This window comes from Fukomys damarensis, unplaced genomic scaffold, assembly GCF_012274545.1.
Source record: "Fukomys damarensis isolate Sample0158 unplaced genomic scaffold, DMR_v1.0_HiC HiC_scaffold_38, whole genome shotgun sequence".
Taxonomy (NCBI): Eukaryota; Metazoa; Chordata; class Mammalia; order Rodentia; family Bathyergidae; genus Fukomys; species Fukomys damarensis.
The window spans coordinates 39,417,885-39,431,623 of NW_022900950.1; the positions used below are offsets into that span (position 1 = coordinate 39,417,885).

The 13,739-nt window shown below is 35.1% G+C and overlaps 1 protein-coding gene across 3 annotated transcripts in view; it reads right to left on the bottom strand.

Annotated features, from left to right (window-relative positions):
* Dclk1 (doublecortin like kinase 1) overlaps positions 1-13,739 on the bottom strand; it is a 336,493-nt gene that overhangs the window by 57,978 nt on the left and 264,776 nt on the right. For all 3 annotated transcript variants that reach the window (XM_010623927.1, XM_010623929.3, XM_010623928.2), the window contains 2 exons: positions 2,871-2,955; positions 149-257 (listed from right to left, as the gene is read on the bottom strand). In XM_010623927.1, the coding sequence (XP_010622229.1) occupies positions 149-257; positions 2,871-2,955 (194 nt within the window). The remainder of the gene's footprint in view (positions 1-148; positions 258-2,870; positions 2,956-13,739) is intronic.

Genomic DNA, 13,739 nt, shown 5'->3' on the forward strand with positions numbered 1-13,739 from the left:
TTTTTTTTTTTTTTTTTTTTTTTTTTGCATCTGGGGTTGAGACTTTAACTTATTCCATATGTGCCATAGACTGCAAATACAGACACAGTCCTGGAAAACAATGCCAAATGTTTCCTTTAAAGTTCCATGCAAATGATATCCTTCTCACCTTTCTACACATTCCTTGACAACAGCAAAATTTCCATCTCCTATTGTCCTCCCGACTTTATATCGTTCTGTTATTGTGGCTGGAATCTGGAAGCCTTCCTCTGACACGTCTGAAAGAATCATTAGTACATTTTTATTGTTAGAAAAAGGGACGCAGATGTTGTACAAGGAAACATTTAGAAGTACCATCTAATAGACTGGAACTGATTCAGAATCTATATGTCATTTTCTGTACATGAAATGACTGCCCCCTCCCTCCCAGGACTCAACAGTTTTTATGAAGAGAAATGATAAACTAAAGGGAAAAGTATGCAGTCCACCTCCACCTATATAGAGGGAAACTGATGTTCTCTGCTTCAGTGAGAATTCTGAAGAGGAAGCTTTGCCTTTTTTACTTCATGCCATTTTGATCAATAGCATCTACTGAAAACCCACTGTGAATAGATAAATGACATTTCTATATGGCATGGGAGGAAAATTCAGTTCTTAAGGGACTCTCGGCTGCTTGACATTGTGTGAGCATGAAAAATGCCTGCTGTTTGGATACACAGTTTTACTACATCCTGAAATGGATATCTCCGTAAAATTCTTTACAAACTAAGCATTGATTGCCACCCCTCCTCAGTATCAATGAGCAGATTTTAGACAAATGTTCTCACCAGCAACCTGCACAGCAGATGTTGAGTTAAAATTGCAATATCTGTTATGTCTGTGAACAGAACAGTTTCATACTTTCAATTATGTTAGAGCCACTAACACATTGCATTTTCCCCCTGAAAATGCATTTTGAAATATTTTATAAATGTCTAATAATGTTTTAAATATCCAAGGCCATAAAATGAAATAAGCCACGCTTAGGTCACATAAATATACTGGATAACCTTTAACATGTTAGGGGTGTAAAAAGCCTTTTATAGCTGGGCTCTAACATTTACATGCTTTAAAGTTATAAATCCTAGGTCTCCCCCAGGCAATGTGAATGCAAAATGTGATGGAGGCCTAGTGGGCTTCATAAATGTGCTCCTCTTTTGACCTTTCATCATAAACCCAGACTATGTATTTCTTCTTAAATAAAAACCTTAGATGGTGAACAGGCTTTCTGGTGATTTTTGCATATTTACTTTCACTCCATGTCATTGGGGAATGTCACACGGAGACTAACAATGATCAGTTGCCTAATTTAGGACCTTTATTCTGGCTGTGTGATGGTACTGGGTCCACACCACTTTGTGTTCTAGAGTGAATGAGATTTCTGTAAAATGTTATCCAAACGGCAGGGCATTTGCGGCTACTATTGCCCTGGGCATTTATGCAGTCGCTATACCCCCTTATGGGTATCATTTTATTCTTCCCTAAGAGAAAGTTTCTAGGCAGTCTCCAGATGGGGTGAGGGCTTGGAGCCCATGTTCTCCTCTTTTTTCCTATCCAGAAAAGAAGTCATAATATTGTTTTTGTGCTAAGGAGTCAGCCTGGGGATTTTTGTGTGCTCCATGGTAAGGGGAAGAGATGACTGGGAATATTTCACATTTATTGCAAAACACCTGAATTTACAAAACACTGTCAATGACACAATTTTAAGGCTCTTTATTACATGGGTAACTTAATCATCTTTGGCTGATGGGGGTAAGTGTGACCCCATAGATTGAAATGGAAGGAGAGATTCCATTCTTTCTGCCAATAGGAACGTTCACTGGAGCACCTGTCCAAAGCACAAGGTTTGGAATTTTTTTTCCCTGACTGTTGATAAAGAGCACCTTTTACGCTTTTGGCTAAAAAGGCTCAGCCAAAGCCTTAATCAAGGGCCATTTCATTTCATTAGGTGAAAACGTATTGAAACAAAAAAGACTTGTAAGTAGCTGAACTAAAAATTTCTGAAAATGAAACAATTTCTGATATTGCATGGTAGTGAGAAAATAATTCTTATACTAATCACACATCTCGAAGTAATTAAAAAATATTTAAACTGAAGGGTTCCTTTTTGGAAAATAACAAGTTAGAGCATTTAAAGCAAATATGAGAAGCAGATTTTAATAGTGGCTTAATTGGAATATTTTTGTATTTTAAAAAATACTTTCCCCTAATTGATTTAAACTCAGTACAATCCTCAGGGAGGATACGAATATGTTTTGCAATCCTCATTTTATAGAAGAGGAACTAAGAGTTGGACAGCTGAAGAGACTTCCCCAAAAAGCATTCAATGATATAGTGAAAATTTTAGTTATGGGACCCAAGGAATTAGGTCACCTCACAGAGAAATTTTAAAGTGAATGCACTTAAGAAACAAAGAAAATTTTGCAATTATCACCAATGAATTCTTTTTGTAAAGCTGTCTTTTTAGTATATTGAATTGACTCAAACTAGAGCACATCTGTGGGGCTGTGGCTTCTTAGAGAGTCAATCGTCTTCAATACATGAAATGTGAGCAGAGCTTGGGAACACACACACAGCAGTCACCCTATCTTATTTCCAAAGCAGGCAAGAGCTGGCCTTCTAGGAAATAGATACCCTCAGAGGATGTGAGATGTCTCCCAATCACACCGTCTACTTCCTCCTGTTCTCAAACAGCCAGTCCCATTGCTGCTGGAAGCCATAGCCAAGCCTATCCCCCGTGATGCTTGAGTCTATTCATTACATTTAATGCAAGATGTAAATTAGTAAACCTATCCTCTGCCTCCTACACAAGCTGAACCCTCTCTCTAGACACCACTTCCCAAGCTCATCACCTTCCCCAGGTCCATCATTCTCATCCATCGAGCTGCAGACTTTGGTGGATGCCAGGGAAGTAGAGGAGCCACCATGTTGAGAGCTCTGTAAGGGAACAGAAATACAAAATGAAAAAAATAAGTCAGAGTGACCGAGTCTCTACATACTATGCTCAGCCTGGAATCTCAAGAGATGGCTTCACCCCCTCCCCCAGAGGATTTGTTTTTCACACTTGAAGAAGGAGGTCCTTAAAGTATTCAGTTCATGTCTCCTCCCTCTTCCTTAATCATTGGCAGGATGGTTGACTGGATCAGGCTAACCATCGTAAACACAGATGTTCCATGACTTCTTATTCCTTTTTCTCAAAATAATGTTCCTTTAGGTCATAGTTCGGGTTTGACAGACATTAGGCATCTCACCTTAGTGTTCCATAGTCTATTGCAACAGACTGCAAATATGGATGGCACTTCTGATTTTATCCACTATTATTTCTACTTTTACAACCGAAAAATTATCTTCAGTTTGCTTTTATGAAATATCCTAAAAGCATAAAGACTCTGCCTTAGCATGACTTTAGGAGAAGGGTGAGAGTGGGTTTGTTAATTTCACTTAGAGATAAAGATACAAACAATAAACATTACCAGTTGAGAATAAAACTCCAGGACTGTTGATTGATTACGTGGTGTGTTTGATGGACTTTAACCTGGTACCCATGAGAGCAAAAGGGATAACAAATGTATCATAGATTTCAATGGACAAAACAACACCAAATATTGAATATTATGACTGGCTGGAACAATATTTTAACAGTGAGTGTTTCCATCTCTATGTCTATTTTTTGAGAAAACAATTTGCACATTGTGATGCTATTACTAAATAATAAACACAGCTTGTCTTAAAAGATCTTCCTTCTGTTTCCCTGTGTTTATCCACTTGTCTGGCCTGATGGGAGCAGAGGTGGTGAGGGGGTGGCAATGGCTCATGGTGCCAACTGTCTGTGGAGCAGAGAGAAAGGAAAGAGAATCTGCAGTTGAATTGATAATGAAGAGGTGATGAGGAGCAAACGACCTAGTTTTTCTGTGCTTACCTGTTTCCCTTTAACCTTCTCCCCATTTCATCCAGCCTTAACTGTGCACAATGGAGGAAGAGAGATTTTTATATAGTTCATTGTACCCAACAGGCTCCTGCATAAAAAATTCAAAATTTTTATTTTTCATATAAAAATGCCTGTAGCGGGGGAAATACTCTCTAAATTGCTGCGAGGCAGTTTGAGTCAAACACCCTGTGACAAAGATGAGCATATCCCATTGGATTAATTCATCAGCAGTGACAACTGACACGACTGAGATGTAAGTTAATAGCATCTTCCCTATAGGAGATTCTAGAAGCCTTGTAATTCCTCATATATTTCCTTGAATGCCCAATGCCATACAGTTTGAATGATGTACCCCTTATATTCCAGTATCATCAAAATCTCCCAATAAGGCTGGTGATTAAAGCCATGAGTCCATCTTCTCTTATCCAGTCTCCTGTTGTGACTAAGTAGTACATGTTTGTCACATGTCAGATTGGAAAGAAAGATTCAGGTAGAAATCTTGAAACAAAGTTTTTCTCAGGGTGACACTATCAATTCATAATGTTCTGTGTCGAAGGGACTATAAACATATGAGTTTCTAAGCCATGCTTTGCTAAATTTTATGAATATCTATTTGTAAAAAAACTTATATTTATAATATTGGGTAGGAAGCTAAGACCCGGCAGATATATTGTGTTGATGATTAGAGAAAATAAACATTAATATCACCACATTCGAGGGGAAGGTGTGTATTTTCCAGAAAGTGAGATCCTTTATCTTCTGTGTCATTGCAGACATAATGGTGTTCTAGGCAGAAAAGCACTAAGTAACTGTCTAGGATGTAGATCTTCTCTTCTGAGCTTTCTGGTCCTTGATTTTCTTCCAACAGCATCACAAATGATGTTTAATAGTATAGACACATTGTGGTGGGGATGGCAGGTGCTGCCTTGTTATGTGGTATTTTTAAATTTTAGAATACAAAGACACATTCTTTCATTAAGCACCCAAGTTAATAGACTGATAGTGTATTTTCTAGCAAAGATGTCCACACTATACACTTAATTCCAAAAACTTGTTTTTAAAATAAGAACATTAGGTGCTCAACATAGAACGTTGACCCAAAGCATAGGAAAAACATTTTTTAATTGTAACATTTTATAAATTTTCTGAATATTATCCACTAACCAGCCTTATCCACTAATGAGCTGCATTTTCAACAGTATCACCAAATGTCTGGTCCCCTAAATGTTTGCCATGATAACAGCTGTGTTTCCTCTGCTATGTGACCAAAGTCCCTCAAGGTTTTTAGCCTTTGCTTTATAAAGCAAAAGTAGGGTTAACACAAGTTTGCTTATGTCTATAATTGCTTATTTTCAACTTTAGCTTTGTGTTTCTGAAAATGTACCCTTGGTCATTTTAAGTTTCCTGCTGAAGCTAGTAGATGACTGAAAAGTTTTAAGAGAAATAACTTATTTATTTATCTATAAATGGGGTACTCTGAAAATAGTTATTGTTTTATTATACCCAAATAGAGAAAAAATGTATTAAACTTCTATGTTGTCTCTTCTTTTTTCCAAAGATGGTGAATACTATATACTTTTACAAGAAAATGATCATTAAAAGTACTTTAAGGATGTGTAGGAATTTAAAATATTATCTATCCTACTGCCATCTAAAGACCAAAACTCCACCTCAGGTTGCCCAGCTAGGTGGTCAGATGGCTTCTGTCCAAACACTACCAGTCCCAAATGTAATGAGGCAGCTGGTTCATCATTGCTATGAGACAAAGTAGAATCATTTAGCTATGTGGAAGTATGTCCCTCTAGATTTTCTATTTAATATTTCTATCCCTCACCTCTAGAGTCATTCAGTACAGGTCTAATCCATTTCCCACACAAGAGTGCTTCAGGTTTCTGGAACAGTTACTCGCTCTTCTGTTGTCTACACTTTCTCCATTTGCATACTATTTCCACCGGGTTATTCCCCTTTGCTTGTTCATCCTGTGACCGAGATCCTAGACTCTTTCACCCCTTTGCAGACACTCTTTAGCTGTGAATTCCTCTTTTTAAAGCTGATGCCCCAAACAGTGCAAATTCCTAGTTGTTCTCTGACCACCCCAGAACAGGGAAAGATAGAGGTTTCTTTCTTGTGAATAAAATATCATTTGCTTCAGGTTTATATTGGCTCATTATACTCTGGTTTCTCCTTAGATTGTATATTGGCTCGTCAGTGGTGCCTTTGTTTTGACCTTTCATTGTGCTCACCAGTGTGTCTCATTTACATATTCTGTGTTCAAGATGCTGGTGTTTTGGTCCAAGATTTCATATTTATTCATATTAAATGTCATCTTTATTATATACATATTTACTCTACCTGTTGTTTTTTGGATTCTGATTTTGTCGCCTAACATTTCTATGCACTCTTTCTTTCTCAGCTGAGGTCACTTTAGTAAACAGTGTGGTTCTTTGAGTATGGCAGTTACTAAATCACCTAAACACCAACTTAGACTCTCCTGAAACATTCTGATAATTACTCAGAAGTCTGAAGGATTTTGAAAATAGCACAGAGAAATCATATAAGTTCTTATTCTTTAGAATGGACTTAATGAGATTAATCAGCCTTTATTTTCAACAGAAGCTGAAAAGCCTATCTAAATTTTTGATTGCTTCAAAATAGGTTTATCTATTTGGTTTTTCTGAGCAGATAAACCATATTAGATAGTACATGCCTATAAGATTTCATTTCAGTCAAAACATCTGGAGGTACAGTACAAAACACAGTTATTTTAGAATTTAATGCAATTAGCTTCTCGGAGAGACACTGTGACATTTGAAATGTCAGCACCTTCTCCCAATTTAATGGGAACCATTTGGGCAGGTTGCTGACACCTGGATGCTTTTATAGCACACCTTCATAAAAGAACTGCCTTAGGCAATAACACATCCTAAGTGGAGCTATTTAGTTTGGGATCCCATAACAGATGGAGAACATATACTTTTTGAAGTAAGTGAGAAAACTAACATAACAGCTTTAACCACATTATACCAAGATGTAGATATGATGACTATGTAGTAAAAAAAAAAAACACAAAAAAAACCCAGATCATTTAAAATGTTATGAGTTACTTCTGCCACTTGTATCTATGTCATTCAGTTGGGGTTAGTGATGCATTAAAATTTATAAAATATCCACTTAATGCAATTGATCCAATCAAGGTACACAAACTTTACTAGACAACTTTAACTGAATAATTTAGTTGAAGAATTATAGTATTTCCACTTCACTTTTCATCATGGCATATAGTTCGCTATGACTTTGTTTAGTTACTATTTATTTGGAAAAATGGTTAAAAAGAATTTAGAAGTCAATAGTTACTATCATATGCCATCTGGATCTACTTTAAAAAGGTTAAGTACATTCAATAAATACTTAATAAACTAACAGTTGGTGATCTTGACTTGAGGCTTGCAGACATTTTGTTGATGACCTGATATAACAACATTAAATAATAATCCTTGTGCAGAGAGTTTAAAACCCATAGAATAGTAAGTAGTACAGAAAAGCCATGCATTTATTTACTTTTCAAGTGGTTACAGAACACTTAATTGTAGTATCAACCTGCAATTATCCCAATATTTGAAATAAAACACAAACGGAATTCCTTTTCTTCCCCAAATTCCTTTGTTTGCATTTTTTTCAATATTATGCTCAGCTAAATAAACTTTATGGCATAGGCAGTCATGTGCACAACTAAGAATGAATATTAAAAAAATCAAGGGCCAGGAATTTAGCTCAGTGGCGCCACACCTGCCTCGAAAGCACAAGGTCCTGAATTAAATCACTGGTACCAAAAAACAAAAAACAAAAAGCAAAGCAAACAAACAAAAAAATCAAGATGAAGATTTTAAATTTCATAAAGGTTTTGTTAAATTGTTTAAAAGGCTAGAGAACTGGCCAGGCACAGTGGTGCACACCTGCAGTCCCAGTGCTCAGGAGGCTGAGGCAAGAGGACTGCCATGAGTGAGAGCCCAGCCTTGGCTACATAGCAAGATCCTGTCTAAAAAAAAAAGAAAAGAAAAGAAAAGATAGTTAAAAGGCTGGAGAAATATTATGCATGAAACTGATTTACTGAGAAGAGGAAAAACAACAAAAAATGGAAATAATGGCAATATGTCCATACTAGTAAAGCCATAGAGCTAGGAATTTAACAATAAGTGCATTTATTAATAATGTGATCTATTTGATCCCCGGTACCGAAAAAAAAAAATAATGTTATCTACTCTGTTTGTTGGACCACGTAGCCCTCTTTGAATCTACTTTTCAGTCGCTATAAATTCAGTCTGTACAGTTTTTCTTGAAGAGGCTGTGACAAGGCCTGAACTCTTGAGTTACTCTTCATGAAATCGTAGTTTGGTATATGTGCTGCCGAAGCGAACACCATGAAATCATAGCTTGGAAGGAGGCCTGAAAGCCATTCCATGTACCCCTCTGGGAAGAGTAACCCCTCAATGCTTTACTCCTCAGGTGGGAGTCTCAACCTGTCATAAGACCAGCTTGTTATTCTTCCAGGCACCTACTACATTTTATTTAAAACTCTAGTTATATTGAAAAAGTATGAATATAGTTTGGAATTTTATGAATCTGGAAACATGACTTCCAGTTGTACTACTATTATTGTGGACCCTTAATAAACTTATCATGAAAATAAGAAGAAGAACCAATTGGAGCAAATTAATTTTGAGGTTAAAATAAAAATGTTAGATTTAAGATCAAAGTATTGAACTTTTATAGTAAATTTGATGTAAAATAATTTTTCTAAATCCACCAGCAAATTTTTCCATTTTTCTTTATACTATATTATAAAGGAACTATAGTGTGATTTTTGTTCTAACCCAAAGATGAGAAATTGAGTATTTTATCATGATTTATTTAATTAATTATAATCTACTTATTGAATATACTCATTTTCTCAGTGCTTTAAAAATAAATAGCTTGCATACATGCACACTCACAGACACAAATACACATGCACAACCACCCCCTGCAAATTAGACGACCTTGGAAAAATACCTCCAAGCCCAGGAGACAGCTAGTATATTTTAAAAAGGTCCGTTAATTCCTTTTTTTTTTTTAACCAGTTGCCAATTTAACTGACAAATTTGCCTATAAGGCAACTCTGAGAGGAAAGTATACTACTGATGTTAACAACGACCAGCTGAACGAGAATTCCTCATCAGATAATCATCTTATTTTGTTTTACTGTCAGTATTTTATACTTTAGATGTCATGTGGTGCTATATTGAAGTATCTCAAGTAACACTTGCTGACGCGAATCACAAGACAAACCTGCCATATCGTGATTGTAAAGGTAATTCTTGGTCCACTCAATCATTTCAGTCACAACCTCTATCCACCAAATGTTCTCAAAGAAACTCACTGAACAACACAGGCAGTTTTTTTTTTTTTCTGTTTATTACATAGTTATTCTAAGGTAGTAAGTGTCACAAAATTAACTTCAAGAGGAATAACACGATCCAGAACAAAACACAAAATACAACATTTTACACTGAAACCACAGCACGGAGAGATGGAACTTTCAAAACTGAAAGTGTTCAATGAAACATTCCATTAGTTCTCAGCTCTGCAGAACTCTGCTGATGGCCTCAAAATGATGGATTTAGAAATATATTGCTGTTCAAAGCATTTTTGACACCAAATGCTCTTTTTTAAAGAGAGGATACACGTCCAAGCAACTCACACCGCAAGCAGAAAATACATAACCTCTTTATAAAAACTGTTATCCAAATTTCTAACATAGTGTATTTCAAAGTAAAGAGTCTTTAGAAAAAAATAAACTCAATTCCTTGCATGTTGTTGAGTATAAACTCCTCAAAAAATACATCACAAGACAATTAACTTTCACTTGTCTTTGCCTATAAACCTTCAGGTACTTAGCTATCCTGGCTTCAAAAACATTCTGTGGCCATATATAATACAAACACCCATGTATTACATGCATCATTTATACTATCTTGGAATCCATCATCATGACTAAAATGAACCACATTTTAAAGACATCATATATCATGCACCCTTAAAGATTATGGTGAGGGCTTCTGATTTGCTATTATTTCCCACATGCATTACAGCACAAAATTACAAATATTTTTTCAGCTGACAGTATAACAAACCATATCAGGCAATTGGTATATTGAATTCAGTGTATCTCTAATTTTCACACTGTAGCTCCATGGTGGTATATCTCAATCAAATACAGTTATCACTTACATGCACAATTAGAGATGATAGCATGACTAATGCAAATATGCCTAAATGAGCAAATGTACACATAGTAAATTAATTAAATCAATTAGCATTTTCAAATGTGTACATATTTATGTAGAAACACACATATATAGCAAATATATTCAAAATATGTCAACAGTTTAGAATAGTATCTTAAGATACTAAGCCTTACATGTTATCTGGCTTTGTTATGAAACTTTCTCCAAATCAAGTACACTTTGAATTCTCTTCTATTTATGTTTCAGCATAACTAGTCACAACTTTATGAATCATTGTTTCAATTTTTAGTGAATATTGATTCACAATCACTACTGCTATTGATAAATACAATAGGAAAACATCAGTTGCAGTATTTAACCATTTTAACGATTGAACACTAAGACATGTCAATATGAACATTAATGTGCACTTGTATTTAATAGTTAATACAATATTGAATTTGTTTAGATTTCAATTTTTGCTTATCTGTATTGCAATTTTTGGAGGTAAAACAGTATATTTGAATATTTGGAGCCATTTTCTTGTAATAGTTTAACACACTACTTTGAGTTTAAACATGCTCCAATACACTGAAACATAGCACTTTATAATATAGAGTTTTACATATAATTCCACAAGAGCCAGTAACTTATAAGGTTGTGTCACAAATACCATATTTTATCATTTACGGTCTATCCACATATGTGGATACTTACATACACAGCGAGACCTGCAACTTCACATAAACACCCACACACTTGTATAGATACATGGCCACTATGAAAAATCTGGTAGTCCAACAGTAAAGTACACGAATTTATATTTTAGGAATATTCTATGTTTTCATTCACTTTTTTGAAGGAATGTGGCTTTTAGACTTGTTTTTAAGTGGAAAAAGAAAAAGCCCAATCATGTACAGACTTGCAGTGGATGCAGCCAAAATATCCCTGCTGGCTAACACAGGGAACACACACATCCCATTACTTCTGGGCTGGGTCACATGGTTTTAAAAATTGTTACTTGGTTGTGAATTATTTAGATGAGCTAATGAATGCATATGGGATGTGTATAAATGGGTGGACCTGAACTGCTTTAAAAATCGATGGGAGTGCGGGAACACTAAAGATCCCTTCCTGTTCCCCCTCAACTGATTAGGAAAGACAAGAACATCCCATTTGGCTCTTACAACATTGTCTTTTGCATTCACATGGAAGTGCATACTTTATGTTATTAGGTTTTACATTTCTAAAATGCCAAAATCAGGGTACTATTTCTATTATCTTTTTTTTTGATGTCTAAAAAAGTACTTAACTACAGCACAATCTTCAGAGCTCATTTAAAGATTTCCGTAAAGACAAAAATGCATAGCTTTTGCTAGTGTGATCTCTCTCTCAGTAGATCCATTTTAAAATTCAGTGTCTAATTTTCTAAAAAGAATTCTATAAGTAGGGAAATCTTAAGAACCCATAAATCACCAATTTGGTTTCACCAATGAACTAAAAACTTCTGCTTTGTCACTGAGGACTATTTTTTATTTCTGCTTTAGTATAACAGAATTATGCCCTGCATAGAAAGAGATCTCAAAGTCTATAAATGGTGTGCTATTTCAATCTCTAAGGGGCTTGAGTTTCAAAAATTAAATGATATATATTGCCCCTGAAAAGTCCTTTAATAAAAGTCATATGTTCAAAAGATTAAATGCCGTGGAATAGCATTTCTCTTGGAACTGCTTGAATGGAAAGCTGGCCATGATATCTATCAGCAATTAGTACAAGTCCAGTTTCTTTTTGCTGTGTCTAAACAAAGCCATGGATTTTATATCAATTGGCAATATCTGCCACTTACCCAGAACAAATAGCATTTATTGGACCTCTCTAAGCAGTAGTTGTCCATAAGATTGACAGTGCAAGGAAGTTAAAATTACTGAAATTTATTTTTGTTCTGGACCATGTGACCCCACCAGATTTAAGTTAACTGTTCCACTGCTTTCTTTGCATTTTTGGCAGTTTAGTCAAATATATACTAATCTTTTGTGGCCTAAACTGTATTAAGTAATGCATTTTACAAAGACATAACTAAAACAGACACCAGCACAGGCAACCTCACAGATGTTTACTGTTTCAGCTAAGACAAAGCAGCCTTTTGATCTCAGCAGGAGCCTCTGTTCATTTCTATTGGAAACAGTTTTAAAACCTGAGGTCTGGAACAGGTATTATTAAGAATGGTTCTTTCAAGATGGAATGGTTCAGTTTGCAGTTCTCAAATAACCTGTCAAAGAAGTGTCTTTCTATCCAACAGACAGATTAACGAGACACTAATTACTCTAGGGCTAAGTTCTCCAATGCTGTTGGATCGTCTGGACTTTACATTTTTCTTCTTTTGATTAGAATATTTTACTCACCTGTAAAGTGAAGTGGTAACATAGCTAACTATAAACCAGATGGTAAAATGTACTAATTGAACAATTTGCCAGAGATAATTCAACAATATTTAAGGCAGTGTTTGACAACTGAACTTCTTTCCATCTTGAATCAAATGCTTTTAAAATTGTTTTCAAGTAAATTTTTAAAATATGTCAAGTAAAAGCCTCCAAATGGCATCATACATTTTTAATTTGTCACCCACTGAGATACGTCAAGCCTGGAGAATATAAAAACCATGCTTTAGAAGACTGAAATTGTTAGTGTTTGAACTAGTAAAGCTAAGTGATCATGGGATATGGCTCAAGTACAACAGACCATACACACTAGATTAATTTTTAACATTCAGATTTTTAAAAATTGTTTTATGCTTAAGCAAAGCTGACTACCATTTTAAAAACAGAAGACTAGAAGAGTAGAATTAGTATGTTAATGTTTAACAATGGGTTATAATCATAGACTTACTTGGTTTAACACAAAAGCAGTTTTGCATATGAAAATTTTCAAAACACCGGTAAGATCTAGGATGTATCAGAATGTAGATTTCAATATTTGCACCTAATTTATACAGCACCATTTAAGAGAATTTTGATTCTCAAATTGATTTTTTGGAAGAAGTCCAGGCACAATTTTTAAAAAGATCTCTGTGTTTAAAAAAAAAATCCTTGCTTCAGCTTTAATACATGTGAAAAATTACATATATGGTTGGAGGGAAGAATTATATAATTTATGCTAATGCCATGAACAAGCCCCTCATGTTTCCATATAATCTAAATTATATTTATGCTCCTGCCTATGAAAGATAACTTCACAAAATAAAATTTATGTGACAACAAATGCAAAGTTCCTAATGTCCAACATTAGTCCCCTCAGATATGTTAACCTCCAAAATTATTAGGAAGAAAAAAACTAATTGAATATTTCCATTATTATTATTATTGTTGTTATTTTTTTTTATTTTTTTATTTTTTTAGTACCAGGGATTGAACTCAGGTCCTTGCGCTTGTGAAGCAGTGGCCAGAACACTGAGCTAAATCCCTGGCTCCATTATTTTACAGTAAAAGAATCTCTAAAAAAAAAAACAGCCACCCAAGTTTTTAAAAAGAATA